Source organism: Toxorhynchites rutilus, chromosome 2, assembly GCF_029784135.1.
Source record: "Toxorhynchites rutilus septentrionalis strain SRP chromosome 2, ASM2978413v1, whole genome shotgun sequence".
Taxonomy (NCBI): Eukaryota; Metazoa; Arthropoda; class Insecta; order Diptera; family Culicidae; genus Toxorhynchites; species Toxorhynchites rutilus.
This window is the reverse complement of record NC_073745.1, coordinates 220,114,489-220,132,946: the sequence shown is the minus strand read 5'-3', so window position 1 is coordinate 220,132,946 and position 18,458 is coordinate 220,114,489. Positions and strand designations below refer to the sequence as shown.

At 34.6% G+C, this 18,458-nt stretch overlaps 2 protein-coding genes across 8 annotated transcripts in view; both read left to right on the top strand.

Annotated features, from left to right (window-relative positions):
- The window catches only part of LOC129765467 (neurocalcin homolog), a 433,786-nt gene that overhangs the window by 290,019 nt on the left and 125,309 nt on the right, over positions 1–18,458 (top strand). The gene's annotated exons all lie outside the window — the stretch shown is intronic.
- The window catches only part of LOC129765465 (neuronal calcium sensor 2), a 279,595-nt gene that overhangs the window by 208,806 nt on the left and 52,331 nt on the right, over positions 1–18,458 (top strand). For all 7 annotated transcript variants that reach the window (XM_055765820.1, XM_055765822.1, XM_055765824.1 and 4 more), the window contains one exon: positions 8,244–8,372. In XM_055765820.1, the coding sequence (XP_055621795.1) occupies positions 8,244–8,372 (129 nt within the window). The remainder of the gene's footprint in view (positions 1–8,243; positions 8,373–18,458) is intronic.

Genomic DNA, 18,458 nt, shown 5'->3' with positions numbered 1-18,458 from the left:
TGTCTCGGGAAATTAGGAATGTGTTAGTAGGGTAGGTAAGCCATAGGATGCACTCAGCCGGTGTTACTGGCTTAACTTGTTATTACTATTACTATTACTATTACTATTACTATTACTATTACTATTACTATTACTATTACTATTACTATTACTATTACTATTACTATTACTATTACTATTACTATTACTATTACTATTACTATTACTATTACTATTACTATTACTATTACTATTACTATTACTATTACTATTACTATTACTATTACTATTACTATTACTATTACTATTACTATTACTATTACTATTACTATTACTATTACTATTACTATTACTATTACTATTACTATTACTATTACTATTACTATTACTATTACTATTACTATTACTATTACTATTACTATTACTATTACTATTACTATTACCTGTAGTATCTGTTGATGGAATTTGTTAATAAATTGTAGGATCCGATCTTCCGATCGTTGTCACATTAGTAGCTGCCTGGAAGGAAATGTTTTGGGAAATTGTGATTAAAGTTATTTATTGATAAAAGGGGAATCAGCAGGAATGACAGTGCTCCATCTATTAGAAAGGAATCTAAATACAAAACTTTGCGCATACAATCAGTCAGTGTAATTAACGCATAAAATGTATCTGTTGAAGGAAATGGTTAGTAAAATAATATGTATTGTAGAATGTTACGAATGCGCCTGGCCTTCCAATCGTTGTCTTAATAGAAGCTGTATGATAAGAATCAGTTTGTTTAATTTTGACATTGATAAAGGAAAAATCCGCGGGAGTAAGGGTGCTTCAGCTATCTCTTTTCCTGTAAGCAGAAACCCTCTCTATATCTTCATCATAATAATTATATGCTACAACTGATGTTTAAATTATAATACAGAATTACCGCAAGATTGTGTAAAATGCCCCAGATACTGATTTAACATCAACCATCTAGTACAGAAATCAGAATAAGATATTCTTCAAATCGTTTTGTTTTAAATTACTCTAGAGAAAAAAGAACATCTGCTTGGAACTACGAGGGCAGTCCGATAAGTACTTAGCCTACAAAAAAAAGCAAAAATTTTGGAAAAGTGGCGAATTATTTCACAACATTCTCTCCTTTCAGCTCGATACACTTGATCCAGCGATGCTTCAACTTCTTTCATCCATCTGAAAAATACGTTTTTTCGAGGCCTGCAAAGTAGACCTTCGTGACGGCGATGACCTCCTCTTTCGACTCAAATATCTGCCCGGCGAGTGACTTTTTCTGAAATCCGCGGACACGCCCGCTTCACGGTTTTTCATGATTCCAAACACCAGCATTAGGCTCCCAAGAAGGGAAAAAAACAATTTTGGGGGCCTAAATGGTTACGTGTCCTTGTAATAATCGAACGATCATGGGTGTTGTTCATGCCAAAAGGGAACTTCCCGAAACACCCTATATTTTAAAGCTTATCACCGTTATCTCTCACGTTTAGCCGATTCACGTTCCCATTAGTATACAAAACCCGATCGATCTGCTCTTGATCTAAACCCAGTCTAGATAAGAAAGAAAGTCGTAATCTCTATAACAATAGGAGAAGAAAGGCTCAAGCCAAGTTCTACAGAAGATAGAAACGGCAGAATCAGCCAGTCCGATATCTACAAGCGCGCGAACCAGATCTGATGCTCAAGTAAACCTTTTTCTGAATATTTATATTTTCAGTCAAAAATATAGTGCAGTCCAATTTTTTCTGAATAAATTCTTATGTGCGGAAACAGATGTAATCCCACGACCCTCTAATGATTGATTGGCCTTTTTCAAGGCTAGAAGAGAATGAACTTTGTAGTTTAAAACATCTAATAGAAAAAAAATCAATTAATTAATCAGATGTTTTCGTTCATCCGTACTCCTGTACTCATGAGTGGCAAAATAGCAATCAGATAGATTTTGTTTAAGGGGGGACCCCTGTCTGGAGCGTCGATAAATAATGAATTTTCGTGATTTTTTTCTGATGTTAAGAATAAAGTGATGTGTCCGGTTATTTTGGTTATTATTTAAAGTACAGCTGAAGATGTATTTTCCATCTTTTGAAAAATGATTATTACGCTGTTACGCAGCTGGATGCGTAGATGCTGTCTGAAAATTAGTACCTTGCTGGTGGTATCGGTTCTGAAGCAACGGTGTGTAGCAGCACGAATTCAGATGAATATTTTGAAACTTCAGGACAATACCTAAAGCGTTACATAGGGGTTTTTCAAAATTCGAAAAGTTGCAAAAATTGCGGCCCTTTTTGTTAAAAATTAGTTATTTTTCATGAAAAATGCTGATAAAAAAAATCAGCCAAATCGTCCCTTTCAGGACAACATTTATGCAGCCATACCATGCCAAAGCGATATAGTGGTTCTCAGATTTTCGTCAAAAGTGGTAATTTTGTTCTTCATCGCAAAACATTAGACCCGTATATTGGTATTTTTTTAGGGTGCCCAGTTCCATTTTTTAGTCCGAAAAATCAGTTATTCCCACTTTGTTCTAAAAAATCCTTTTTTTTTAAATTCATATCATTTAAACCACTGAATCGATTCAGATGATCGACATATCAAATTAAAGCCAATGTGCTAGGTTTTTATTAAAAAATATTGTACTTGCAAAAAAATTGATTTTATTTTCGTAACTATTGAATGTAATCGTTTTTTATTGTTTTCATGGCTTTGGACTAGAGGGGGCTATATTTTTTATAATTTGTCTAGAAAGCTAAGGATTTTTTACATAGCATTCATTTTTGGATAAAAAGGGACAAATGATTTTTCGAACCACCGATCATACCTCAAAAACGAAACAAAAATAGCATCTCTGTTTTCAAGAAAAATATAAAAAATATAGCGCCTTTGGTCCCTATACTATGGAAACTATGAAAAACGAATACAATCAATAATAACGAGAGCAGAATTCGAATTTTCTTATAGTATTTTTTCAAAAAAAGATCAGGTTTTAATTTGATATGTCGATCATCTAAATCGGTACAGTGGTTCAAATGTTATGAATTTAAAAAAAAAGTAATTTTTGGGAAAAAGCGGGAAAATATGATTTTTCAGACCACCCTTATATAGAAATGTTCACCCTAACGAGAGAACCACTATATCTGTTTGGCATGGAATGTCTGTATGAGGACATCTTCTTCTTCTTCTTCAATGGCACTAACGTTCCTAGAGGAACTTCGCCGTCTCAACGTAGTATTACTTGCGTCATTTTTATTAGTACTTAGTTGAGATTTCTATGCCAAGTAACACGCCTTGAATGCATTCTGAGTGGCAAGCTCTAGAATACGCGTGATCACAGTGCAAGTCGGAGGAAATTTCTTTGACGAAAAATTCCCCCGACCAGAACGGGAATCGAACCCGAACACCCGGCATGTTAGTTGTGACGCTAACCACTCGGCCAAGGGAGCACAAGGACATAAGCTTCTTAAAAAAGGCAAAAATAAAAAAAATCGATTTTTTCGAACTTACAGACCGGGGTCCCCCCTTAACCCATTATAAGGTCGTGGAAACTAGGGAAGGAATCGACTTCAACTTCAGAGAACATAGTCCTTATATGAGGAAGAACACAAATTTACCTTTGATAAAAAAATAACTATTGAAACAGTTTAAAAAAATGGTGGCAATATAGTTGCCATTCCGCGTTAATCCCAAAAACACTTCTTGATGCTGCCTTGTAACTTTACTGCGCCTTTGGTTATGCAAAAAAAAAAACAATATTTCTAGTGCAGCGAAATATTTATTTATTTATATTTTTCATCAAATACACCAATTAAGCTTAAGCATTCGAAAAGCACAGATATTTCCTTGCGATAGTCGAAACGAAACCGGCTTCTGGGAAAATCTGTGGCTAAACGGCCGGTCTCTCATAAACATGCATTTGAAGTGCTGGTGGTTAAAAGCCATAAAACCGCAAAAATCGCCTTCAATATTTGAAGCGCAGTTTACAATATTTTCAAAAAAGTTCATTCAAATGCCTCTCATATCTTTGTTACATGATCGAAAATTGGTCAATCGGTTTTTTTTATCCCATTTATTTATTTAAGGCTCATTAGCATTTTAGATGTAACAGAGCCGAATTTTCATCGTGTACATGTCACATGGTTATCATATCTATAATTAGCACATTACACAGTTGTCATTCGCCAGTATTCCGTCTATACCATTACATATGGTACATTCACACAGTAGCCATTTAGGCGTAAGAGTATTCTTTATTATGTGCTCCCTTGGCCGAGTGGTTAGCGTCATAACTAACATGCCGGGTGTTCGGGTTCGATTCCCGTTCTGGTCGGGGGAATTTTTCGTCAAAGAAATTTCCTCCGACTTGCACTGTGATCACGCGTATTCTAGAGCTTGCCACTCAAAATGCATTCAAGGCGTGTTATTTGGCATATTAATCTCAACTAAGTACTAATGAAAATGACGCAAGTAATACTACGTTGAGACGGCGAAGTTCCTCTAGGAACGTTAGTGCCATTGAAGAAGAAGAAGAAGAAGAAGAAGAAGAAGTATTCTTTCCGATCTTCCATTATCCAGTTGGACCACCGGACAGCGGAGACAGTTGATTGATCATTGTTGAGTTATTTATAGAACAGCAGCCCGATGTGTCTTGCAGAGCAGAGCAGTTGTATGGATGAATCGATCTTATTTCGACCGTGGATCGATCTCCATCGCTGATGATTGTTGCGTGGACGTAGCTATTCTGTAACAACACAAAGATGGTCAATGAGGGCCCTGAGCATCAATCGGTTTTGAAATTAATTTTTTTCAATGAAGTGTTCCTGAAATTTTGATTTTTTTCTTTAGTTAACATTTTAGTTAACAAATTCTTAGCTTTCCAAAAATGATACAAACAGCTAAGGACTCCTTAGATTCGACACCGCGAAAAAATAAAAAAATTAATTTTCTCAACGTTTTACCAAACAATAGGCGTTTACAGTGCAGCCTAGTATTACTCCTAAAAAAGCACTCAATCGACTTCCACTTGCAGATAAGAGATCGGAGAGCGGCTGAAAAGTGAAATTTTTTCAAAAACGACAAAACGTCGATTTCAGTATTTGCTCTGCTCCCGTGCGATTTGGTCGCCTTTTTAGAGTGCTCCGAACGTAAATGATGTTTGTGTTATTCGCAGTTTGTGGCACGGTGTATTCCTCGGGTGCGTTTAATCACAATATTGGGAGCTCATGCGCTCTGTTCCAAGCGTAGTTGGAGGGAGAAGCAACTAATGTCGTGAAGCAGCTGTTTGCTAACAACAAATTTGCAGTGCTCCCCGATTCTCTTCGATTTTTTTTAAAGCTATGTACAATAGGTTGGAGATACTCCAATTTTCTGTTTTCATCATCATATGACCAATTGTAACTAGTTTTTGTTTATGACGAATTTCATGCTAACTCGACTGGCCGTTGGCAGCACCATCTCAGAAAGCAGTGAAACGTTGTGGGTGTGAAGACATGGGTCATTTAAGCAACTTTGCATACTTGAAATATTCTAAAGAGAACTAGACTACTTTTTGAGAAAAATAAAAAAAAATCATAATTTTTAACAAAAATTTATAACTTAAAAACTATGGTATCTACAACATTCTTGTCAAAGTATGAAAATTGTTTAAACTTTCACAAAAAATACCAAAAAAATTTTGGAGAAGAATTTCGCTGAAAAAAAATTATTTTAAAAATTTAAATTCATTTTTCTCAAACACGTATTTTTTTAAAATTCACAAATATATACATATATATATATATATATATATATATATATATATATATATATATATATATATATATATATATATATTATCAAAATATGAACTTTTGTCGAAGACATTAATTTTCTATATTTTATAGTTTTTGGGGATATAAGTCATTTTTGTCATACAAACTCTCCTGAAAAAAAATGTTTTGCTCCTAACTCTCGTAAACTCTATATCTTGTTGGTTAAAATGTTGACTGTCGACATTTTGGCTGGAAAGTCTATAAACCATGCTAAAAAATGAATTCTATATTATTTTTTTTATTTATATCCAACACATTTAATATATTCTTAGAATACTTGGAAAAACATATACTGACGTGAATTTGATAAAAATAACACGGTGCGAATCTTGATGAACTGGTGACTGTATTACTTCTATGATTTTTGACAGCAGATGTTTGTAAAAAAATTTTAACTATGTCAGTGGTGAAAGTGGTGACTTCAAATAGATTAGCATTTGTCGAGATATGCCAAATTTAGATAGTTTCAAACATGTTTCATTTTTACACGTTTTGAAATATTGAGTTTTAAAAATTTTAAATATCAAATTTAATTTTCAAGCTAGTTTTTTTAACAGTATATTTAACATTTCTTGATGGTTAAATTGTAGTTCCAGCCAGCTGCGACCTCATGAACAAAGTTAAAAAATCGAAGAGGGCAGCGGTCGGTTAATTAGAATGGAACTTGTAAATTCTCAAAATTTCAATTTATTTCACAATAACATTTCAAGTAACAAACGAGCAAATTGGTTATAACGAACTCATGTCGGTCATGTCTTGGATGTCTTGGATACGACTCTCAATAATTTTTAAAATTGAATAAAATTTTAAATGAAATAATATAATAATGAAACATTCACCACTGAAATAGTTAAAATTATTTTACAAACCATCTGCTGTCAAAAATCATAGAAGTAATACAGTTACCAATCCATCAAGATTTTGAGTGAACCGAGCTTTAAATACCATCATGGGAAGATTGCAACAGTTTCATAATTTATAACTAATTCAATACAGGGCAAGATGATCACTATTGCATCATTTTGGCGAACTTCTCAATTTTTTCTCTCTCTCTCTCTCTGCTTGAAAATTCACTCATCCCGACACAGAACTTCAACGTTTATATCCAATCTGGCAAACCGTTTGATTCAATCAGGTCCAAAGTTTAGTCTAGTTTGGGTAGGTCCCGAGGGAGCAGCGTTCCAGCTTTTGCGCTTCGAAGCATATCTCCTCCTCCACTACCACACCTAATGGCCGCCGGAAGAACGTGTTCTGAATTACCGTTATAGTTTCTTAAGCTTACCACGAAATAAATTGAACTTGATCGTTTAGTTCTGACACGGGCGTTAGCCAGTCAAAACGAACGTGCGTTTTATCGTACACGATTGACCCAATCTTCGCTACAGCCGAGGCAGCTTCCTCGTGGAAAATCAGGAATAGGGAAATGGAATGGCTTACGGTTAATTGTTTTCTCGTTTCCTCGCCCTTGTAGCAGGGAAGAAGACTGAGCTGCGAAGTTTTCCTCCGACTTATCTTGTAACTCTGTGGGATGGTGGGATTTATTTTTGTCGTCAGTCAGGATGTCCGCCGGGTTGGTTGGCACAGACCCGGCGAAGTCGTAATTAAAGTTTCCAGGTGAAAGGTTTTATGGGCGCCGGCATTGAAAGGTTTGTCATTGTGAAAAATTGGCACCCCCACCTCAATTTGTTCGGCTGCAAATGAACGATCCATCGGACAGATTTTCAAACGCTTGAACAGCTCAAGATGGTAGCTTTATTATACGCGTGGAACCGTAATTGGCGCTGAAATTGGCTACATTTATCATTGAAACTTGGAACATTATGCAGAATGTTCGATTAAAGTTTGGCTTCTTGCGTCGTTTGCTATGGCTGTTCTCAGCTTTCGAAACAAACCCATTTGCCTAAGTAAACCATCAGTTAGTCGTTAAATAAATAATCAATCCCATCCCACCGAGCTTGTACATTCATTTTTCATCTTAAGCTCTTCAATTAGAATTGTTTGTTGACGCGCTTTGATGTTTCGCGCTGTGTGGATCTTTAGGAGGACGGTTCTCACACTCAACGGCTTCCATCATTTTGTCGTAGGAAAATAAAACAACATCTCTTTGAAGCGACCAAGGACAATCCGATTCGGGAGGAAAGTTAATGAGAATCAGCAGCTGGTGATGGTAGAACCCGACGCGATGGAATCAGTAAGATAATCTAGAAGCGGGGGTGGAATAGGCCGTCACTGCTGCTCGGGGAAACTTTTATTTTCGTCTGTCTGCATCAAGTGTCGAACTTGTTTGCGTGTTGTGGTTTATGGGAATAATTTTACGTCGCAATGCTAATATTTCTAATTATCGTCATACTCTCGTGTATTTACCATTTGCAAAGCAGTTTCTTCAATTAGATTAACGTAACGATGATGACTACTAATATTGTTCTTCTATTTCCCCCTTCCGAATTGCAGGAATTTCTGTTAGCTATCGACGTTACATCGAGTGGCACACCGGAGGAGAAGCTGAAGTGGGCGTTTAGGATGTACGACGTGGATGGCAACGGGGTCATAGACATACAAGAAATGACTAAAATAGTTCAGGTAGGTTCTTCGAGGCATTCCAACCCTTTGTTCGAGCTATTGCTATTCTGTTTCACCAGGCGGAGCGATTTACTCAATTGCGTGCAAGGTTGCGAGTTGGTGTGTGTGTGTGTGTGTGTGTGTGTGTGTGCCTGTGTGAGTATGTGTGGTTTGTTCGTTCCCCACAAGGGTTCTAAATAAGTGGATGCCATTAGGGCACCAATGTTAAATGTGGCCCATTCTTCCTCTTCCACAATCAACTAATGACGATTAATTAATGTATGGGTAGAATGTAAAGTTTAAATTACCATCGGAGTTGAAGAAAAGTTTACACGCGATTCCCGAGATTTTGGTATAAGGCACGGTTTGCTTATTGGAAGCAAGTGTGGAATAATTTGCATGATAGTAATTTCATGTTTGTTATTCTGAATAAGAGCGCTCAGAGCCTGTCAAGTCCGTACACTATAACTATAAGAACGATGGAAACTGCTATTGAATTTATCATTCGACCCTTTTGAAAACATGCTACCTGTGACATTCTTGAATTATTCACAATTGATAGAAAGCTTGTGCCTTGTACTCGCGGTAACATTGAGTATAAAAGGGAAAGCGTTTAAATTTTCATATAGATATTAGTTGATTTATTCGAAGTATAATGTGAATAATTAGCGCAGCCTTTATTAGTCTTTATTAGAGCAAATAGAGCAATGAAATCGGCCTAAAAATGCAGTTTTTCAAAACATGTACTTTTGATTCGAATGAATGTTTGTATTCCGTTTGGATCGGAGGAAATTTTAGTTTTCCACAGCAATTGGAAATAATTTGACTCAAGTGCATATTTCCCGTAGGGCGCATCGATTTTAGTAAAATAAATTTTGATAATTTATATCTCAAAAACTATGAGTCGTACCGAAATAGTGTCTTAGAATGAGTTATAGAGTATTTATTAGGGTGCCAATGAATGTATGGGAAAAAATCGACCCTAAAATTTCAAAAAGTTACCCTATACAAAATGTTCACCACCTCGAACAACACCCCATGCCAAATTTCAGCTCAATCGGACTTAACGGAGAGTGGTGCAAAGCGGTTAAAGTTTGAGTTTTTTGAAAATCGAAAAATCACTCAAGGGCGGAGTAAAGGAAATCGGTGTTTTCGAAAAAAAAATTGATGCCAATTTTTTAAAAATTGCATAAAACGTCGAGATCTAGTGTCATCTCGAAATTTTTTTTTGACAAAAAAATCGGCACTCTGGGACTCTGGGTTTTTTCGGAAAACGAAACGAAAAGTATGGTTTAGGGTGCTAATAAAAATATTTATCTCGATTTTTCATTCGAAACATGCTGCGAAATGTTGTTTTGCACGATAATATACCCTATGCAAAATATCAGCTCATTCGGACTTTATTTACTGGAGTCGCAGACGTTAAATGTCTTAAAATTGCATGACATGTCCACATTTACAGTTATCTAAAAAAAAAATCAAATTTAGCCACATATTATGAATCCCGATGTGATTTAAATGAAAGAAGCTCATTACAAAACTTCTTCTAAATGCAGTCATTGTCGAGATATTTAAAAAAATATTTCTTATTTATCGTCTTTTTCAATTGTAAATAGACCCTTTTATTATGTTTGTCGTGTTATACCGCCATGTTCATGAAATTTTATGAAATTTGCTTATCATTCCCAACAAATTTTCCGAATACATCATTATGGAAAAAATATATGTTTGTGAGTTACGTTAATAAACATTTGAAGACATGTGGGTTAATACAAAATGTAGCGATATTAAAAAATCATTTTTTTATCTTAATACAAACTTTTAACTTATTATTCGTGTTGCACGGTCTAAATACGAACAGTTTTTAAAGTAGAATTGAAATCCCAACAACACAAATACACCTCGTTTATTCAAACGGACATTATGGGCACAAAAATAATGAACTTATTTACGCTTACGACTACTAAATCGATTCAGATGATCGATACATCAAATTGAAGCCAATTAACTTTTCTTTTTTTGTATTACACTCGCAAAAAAAAGATTTTTGTTTTCGTAATTATTGAATATATTTGGTTTTTGTCCAAAGCCATGAAGGACTAGAGAGCGCCATATTTTTCTAAAGCTGAGCTTTTTTTTCTACATAACACATCCAAAAATCAGAGATATGATTTTTTTTTCGTTTTTATGTTATGATTATTCAAAGTCAACCGAAAAATCATTTTTTGTCTTTTCTTCCAAAAAATTACTTTTTCAAAAAATTTATAACTTCTAAGCCGGTTCAGTTAATCGACATATAAAATTGAAGGTAATGAGCTTGTCTTTCTCTAAAAAAAATTACGCTTGCGAAAAAATTGGATTCTAGTCGAATAGATCTAGTCTAGTCGCATAGAAGTATTGAACGAAAACTAAAAACAAGGTAAATTTGAAAAAATCATATCTCAAAAACGAAAAAAGACACATCTTGGATTTTTGGATAAGTTATAAAAACCTCAGCTTTTAAGAAGAAATATAAAAAATATAGCGTTCTCTATCTTTAACCGAGCAAACCATGAAAAACTAACACAATCAATTATTACTAAAACGAAGATCCAAATATTTCGCAAATGCAATATTTTTTCAAAGAAGACTAGATCATTAGCATTTTGATATATCGATCATCTGAATTAGTCAAATTTTTCAAAAGTTTAAATTTTTTAAAAAGTCGTTTTTTGGAAAATGATGGAAAAATGTTTTTTCAAAGATCGGTTGACATAAAAACGAACAAAATCTCATCTCTGACTTTTGAATATGTTATGTAAAAAATCCTCAGGAAAAAATATAAAAAAATAGCGCCATGAAAATAACTACAATACAAATACAATCAATTATCACGAAACCAAATTTCAAATTTTTGGTAAGCGATTACGATGTTTCCAAAAAAAAAGACTAAGTAATTGACTTTAATTTGATATATCGATCATCGGAATCGGTCCAGCAATTCAAAAGTAATAAATTTTCGAAAAAAGTCATTTTTGGGAAAAAGGCAAAAAAATGGATTTTTCGGACCACCCTAAAAGGGAAATGGGAATCATAATAAGAAAAAAATACGAGTCTAATATTTTGCGATAAAGAACAAATTTACCACTTTTCACGAATATCTGTGTACCATTATATCGGTTTGGCATGGAATGGCTGTATGTATATAAAGTCACTCAGATTCAAACATCGTTCATCAGTCGAGCTCTATGAGGAAGATTTATAGAGTGAATAACAGTACAGCACAATGGACTGCAACAAAATTTTCTCGAGTTGTAGTCCATTCCCGAAAAACGATAACAAATGAACATCTGAAAAACGTTTCTTAACCGTGTCAGTGATTGAGAAACTTGAGTAAATAGGATACAATATTCTTTTAGATACATCTTTAAAAATTTGCGGATAATACCGTTTATCTCTATACTCTTCTAAGCCGAAGTAGTGCAGTACTGAGCAGCAAAGCAATACAGAAGAGTAATCTTCTAATCGAGATGTAGATGAATCGATAGCAGTAGGAAATACTTTAGAAGAAGTTCCATCAACAACTTCGTTTCAGAATCTTCGCAAGATTCCCAAAACAGCAATATACCAGAATATTCCCGAGCGTATAACATTGCGCTATTCAACAAGGATATTACCGGAATTAACATTTCAACGATAATGACGAGGAGACTTGGACAGGCTAGTTACCCCGAGCAAAAATTCAAACAAATTTCTAAAGGTATTAATAGAAATCTATTTTCTTTCTCACATGAAGAAAACGAATAATCGAACTATGAACAAAAGGCGAAAAATTTTGATAAGATTATCAATCAGCTCAAAGAGAAATTTGTCCACACATAGACAACAAGGTCAGAAAAAGATAGAACTTTAACTAGTTTGCCTAAGTCTTGATCAGTGCCAAAAATGGAAGATGAATTTGGCGTTAATAAATATATGACAGTTCAAGCCAAAAAACGGGTAAATAATAAAGGTTTATTGTCTACACCGCATAGTAAATATGGGTCAAGTTTAAGTGAAGATGTTAAAAATTATGTTTCGGAATTTTATAATGACAACGATCCTGATGAATGACATAACCTGGGGGAAGAGACTATGTTTCTGTAGTCAAAGATGGGAAGCTTCAACACATTCACAAAAGGTTATTAATAACGTTATTGCAGGAAACTTCCAACATATTTAAGGAAATTAATCCAAATTGCAAAATTGGATTTAGCACTTTTGCATCAATGCGTCCAAAGCATTGCAAATGCTGAGTAGTTCAGGAACTCATAATGTCTGTATTTGAAAATGTAAACCTTATGCTTCATACTCTCAAAAAATATTCCTTCAACATTGAATGCATAAAATATATGGAAAAAATATTATGTAACATATCAAAAAGATCAAAATACTGTTACCTTCGTGAATGTAAAGAAGTTTGAAAAATGGTTTCTAGAAGAACTTCAGGAACGCAATTTAATTGAAACCACTTATGAAATTTTTTTGCAACATCACATGGCAAAGGACCTTGTGATGCAATTAGTGGTATATTAAAACGGACAGCAACAAGAGCTAGTTTGGCTAGGCAGCACGAACATCCTATTACTAGTGCAAAAACGTTATTGACTGGGTTAGCAAGCGAAAAGAAGGGTATCTTACAAAATTGCCATTTTCTTATATGTCACAAGCAGAATATGATCAGGGTGTGGAAGAGTTGAGTAGCATGTATGCTAACATCAAACAAATTCCATGTACCCAAAAATATCATTATTTTGTACCTGTATCCGAGAATATAGTAGCAGCAAAGTTGTACTCTAACGACCATGCATCAAGTTATCATAATGTATATCACAATCATAAAAAATCTAGTGTTTTTATTACTGTCTCTCAAACTCCGAAAAATATAGGAATTATTTTAACAAATTGATGAAAGTTATTTTTTTGTATATATTTGTGTTCTGTTGGCGTAACATGTACAACATGTTGAAAGATCGAATATAAGATATTTTTTTAAAATGTCGTTATCATTCATATTAGCTTGCTTGAATTGATTTCCATTGTAGCTCCTAAGTTAGTTTTATCATAATCATATATTTGGAGAAGTTGTTGGAAGTTATAAGCAAATTCATAAAATTTCATGGGCATGGCGGTATAACACGATCAACATAGTAAAAGGGCCTATTTACTATAAAGAGACAATAAATTCAAAATATTTTTTAAACTATATCGAGAACGGCTGCATTCAGAAGGAGATTGATAATGAACTTTTTTGTTTGAAATCATATCAGAATTCATAATTCAAAAATAGTTTTACCATCTTGGAATTATTTTTGGAATTTTCTACATGACTTCTATTTTATATGAAAAAATCTTTAAAAAATATAAAAAATCATGTTTTAGATATAGCAAATTAAAGTTTTTCTTCGTGAATAGGAAAAAGAATACTAATTTGTTTTGACAGTGTATATTTTTCTGAGTGATGACGTTTGAACATGAATACTCTATAACTATGCATGTTCAAACGTCATCATTCCTTGTTTCTAAAGGCGCGTCCACATTATACCGAATGATGCCGATCGGCCAGTACCAGACGGCATATTCGGTTCGTTATGTAATGTGGACGCCAGATCGGGTGCACGAAGCCGAAGCCCCACCGGATGTACGAAGACGTCACGAACACACGAAGCACAATGTTGTCAACGCTGATTTACTTCGTTTTGTTTTGTTTGACTTTCTCGAACCGGACCCACTTGTTTCGGGTTGGGTTCGGTTTGTTTCGAGTCGGTTCTCGACACGTCGGCAAGCCCGGGCGGTACGTCCACATTTAGTCGGCTTTACCGGGTGGCCAAGGCCGCTCGACGTAATGTGGACCCGTCTTAAGACATTATTTCGACACGTCATATTTTTTGAGATATAAATTATCAAAGATTTATCTTACTAAAATCGATACGCTCTATTGAAATATAACACTTGAGTCGAAATTTTCCCAATCGTTGTGGAAAGATCATATTTCCTCCAAACCAAACGGAATACAAACTTTTATTCGAATCAAAAATACTCATGTTTTGTCATTTGTCGATTTCATTCGGAATTGCCCATTAGCTTTATTTGTGACGTTCTCAGGCGAGATATACGAATAACCTTCATAATCGCGAATATCTTTCCTGTTCATCGAGCCGAACAATAGTTGCCTCACTTGAATGAACACATTCCAAATTTAATAACATCTCGTCGTTCCTAAGCAATCATCGTAACTAAGCCATACGTCGTGCCAACTACGTGCCAACCTCTCGCTGAAAAACAAACAAAAATCTATACCAGAAACAGCATAGCTAGACGCGGTGGCGCCAGTCCGAGCCGTGCGGCCGTGTGGCCTGGTTAATTGCTGCCTGTCATCGATTACACCCGTTGCTCCCGTCATTGTCTTCACTGCCCGTGCGGCGTTTGTGGTCTATGCTCTTGCGGAAGAACCACTGAGCGCTGCTGCAAAATATATGCGCGGCATCGCGACCACTTTTCCATCAACGCGGAATGTAATGTTTATATTGTTTTATCTTTTTTGTTGTTGTTGCTTTTGTTTGCGCCCAAAATTAAGTGGCACTCGGTGGAACAATTATTTCGGTTTTGTAAAGACAACAACCAAGTTTGTTTTTCCAATTGTACAAATCTGCTGTTGCTTTTAACAAAAAAAAAAAGGAAATTAGCCGTTGGATTTATGTTTGGGGAAAAGCTAAATTTCCACTCTGTTATTCCGCTGAACGAGAAGGGCGAATTGAAAATTCAGATAAAGTCGCATTGCAGATTTTCCTGTACCGATGATTGATGATTAGAGCCGGAAAGAATAGCGAAAAAAGGGTTTTCTTTGCTTTGTCATAGAACAGGCCCCCTAGACATCCGGATGAGTTCTTCGTATCATCGTCGTAGCATTATTGAGTTTGATGAAACCCCATTTCAATCGGGCTCGCTTCGTTAGGTAGTTTATTTGTTCTGGAAATTTAAATTTGAATGTGAGAGAGAGATCTTTGGTGGGAAAATTCAGATTCTAGACTAAGTTGCTACCTTGGCGACTTTTGGTAATTTCACGCATTCGTCTAGCACAGCTATATTCAAACTGCGGCCTGCGGCCTGGTTGGCCCATCTGGTGTTAACGAAACAATAATGAAAATTTATAAAATCATTTAATTTATGAAATCATATTACATTGAAAACTAATCAAATGACAAAAATCTATAAATATGGGTCGGATGGCCGTGATAGCAAAATAAATATTGTGCTCGCCCAGATTCCCATTTTTCTACCGTGCTGAACGGACGTGCAAAAGTTTTCGCCTCACAATGAATTATCAGAGTATGTGCGAAGCAAGCATAGTACAGAGCTTGCACTGACGGGCAGAAAGTGAAAGTGAAAATTCATATGTATGAATTCTAGGGGCCGGGGAAGGTTTTTATGATAGTTCGAAACGCCTTACTCTCTAGAGGGGAGCTGCCATACAAATGAAACACAAATTTCTGCATAACTCAAGAACTAATCAAACGAACGGAATCAAATTTGGCATGTAGAGGTTTTAGGGGACAAGAAATGTTTTTATTGTGGTATGACAATCCTCTCCCTCTCTTAGGGGAGGCTGTCATACAAATGAAACACAAATTTTTGCATATCCCGAGAACTAATCAAGCATCGAATATGTATTCCATGTAAGGGATAAACATTTTATTTGCAAGTGATTGAAAAATCTTGAACGAGAATTGTGTCTGAAAATTATTTGATATTAAAATGACGAATTTTGGTAGAAGTACTAGGAAATTTATAGTAAATGGAAATTGTGAAGGGTCAATTAGAAGATCAATCAATTAAAAGTTCTGCGATTGGACCAATTGGACCGTTCGCTTAGCAAGACAACGTGAATGTTTGAAGGTATTTTGGGCGGAAAGAAGTTTGCCGGATCAGCTAGTATTGAATAAATATTGAAAGCCTCGCGGTTTCTGTATTTTGAGTAGGAAGGGGAGATCTTTTTCTTTAGTCAAAGCACACCATGACTAGCAAAAGTTTGTGACTGCTATAAAAAAAAGGTTGAGTACCGCTAGTCTAGCATTTGACGTTTCCGAAACTAGATTTAAATTCATTGTTTCGCATTGATTCAGCAGTTTCCTCGTAATATAGCATGAAAAATTCATTAAAATACATGTTTAAGGTTCGTACAGGTTCGAATAAGAGCCATTTCCTAAATTATACAATTCTTAGTTTCTGCTCAAATAATAGATTACTAAATATATATACAGCCATTCCATGCCAAACCGATATAGTGATTCTCAGATTTTCATCAAAAGTAGTAGTTTTGTTCTTTATCGCAAATTATGAGACCCGTATTTCTTAATTTTTTTGTTATGGTGACCATTTTCATTTTAGGGTGATCCAAAAAAACATTTTTTCGCATTTTTGCCAAAAATGCCTTTTTTTCAAAATTCATAACTTTTGAACTACTAGACCGATTCGAATGATCGACATATCAAATTAAAGCCAATCACCTAGTATTTTTGGAAAAATACTATACCTGCATAAAATTTGAATTCTTTTCTTGTTATTATTGATTGTATTCGTTTTTTATTGTTTTCATAGTCTCATAAAAAACTATAGCCAAAGGCGCTATAGTTTTTTTATATTTTTTCTGGAAAGCTGAGAATTTTTCAAACAACGTTTTTTTTCGTTTTTGTGTTACGATTTTTCAAAGTTATCCGATGCTCTAAAAAATTATTGTTTTCCTATTTTTCCCACTACATACACTAAAAATCATAACTTTTGATCTACTGGATCGATTCAGATGATCAACATATCAAATTAAAGCCAATGAGCTGGTCTTGTTTGAAAAAATATTACACTCTAAATAAAAATGGATTTTGTTTTCGTAATTATTGATTATATTTGTTTTTATGGCTTACATCGTATCGGTACCAAAGGCGCCATATTGTTTTATATTTTTTGCTGAGGTTTTTGAAAGCTGAGGTTTTTTCATATAGTATATCAGAATACCAGAGATGTGTTATTTTTCGTTTTTAAGTTAAAGTTAACATGTTTTCAGTTTTCGTTCAACATTTCTATGCGACTAGACTGGATGTGTGTGATAATAATCCAATTAATTGGCAAATGTGTTATTTTTTCAAAAAAAGCTAGCTAGTAGGCTTTAATTTGATACATCGATCATCTGAATCGGTCCAGTAGTTCAAAAGTAATAAATTTTTGAAGAAAGCCATTTTTGGGAAAAAAGGGGAAAATGATTTTTTGGATCATCGGGTAACTTTGAAAAATCATAACTCAAAAACGAAAAAAACGCCTCCCTGGTTTCGAGATATGTTTTGTGAAAATTCCTCAGTTTTCCAGAAAAAATATAAAAAACTATAGCACATTTGGTCCCGAGGCTATGAAAACAATAAAAAACGAATACAATCAATAATAACGAGAGCAGAATTCAAATTTTCTGCGTGTATGGTATTTTTTCAAAAAGACCAGGTGATTGGCTTTAATTTGATATGTCGATCATCTGAATCGGTCTAGTTGTTCAAAAGTTATCAATTTTTGAAGTAAATTTTGGCAAAAAAAAATTTTTTTTGGCCACCCTGAAATGGAAATGGTCAACCTAACAAAAAAATAAAAAAATACAGGTCTCATAATTTGCGATAAAGAACAAAACTACCAATATAGACGAAAATCTGAGAACCACTATATCGGTTTGGCATAGAATGGCATCCGTTGTTACGCTGTAAAATTATCTTGTTGTGTTAATTTTCCCATTCCGATCGTTTTTCCAACAGAGATCTGTTCAAAATATCAACATATTTTTAGTTTGCACTTCAATCAAAATAATTGTATAAACTCCAAAATAATGCTAATAATACGACACTTGACACATCTTATTGGGTGTGCAACTTCGCTCCGTTTGTTTAAATGATAAACATATATATTTGAATAATAAAAAAATTAATACATTGTTCAAAGTGTTGGCCGTCCTTTGTGACTACTTTCCCCCATTGCAATTTACGAATTGCGTCACGCAAGATGCGTTTTTTTTCAACCCAAGAATGAATCCAGTCAATTTTCGATTCCCTGTTCTGC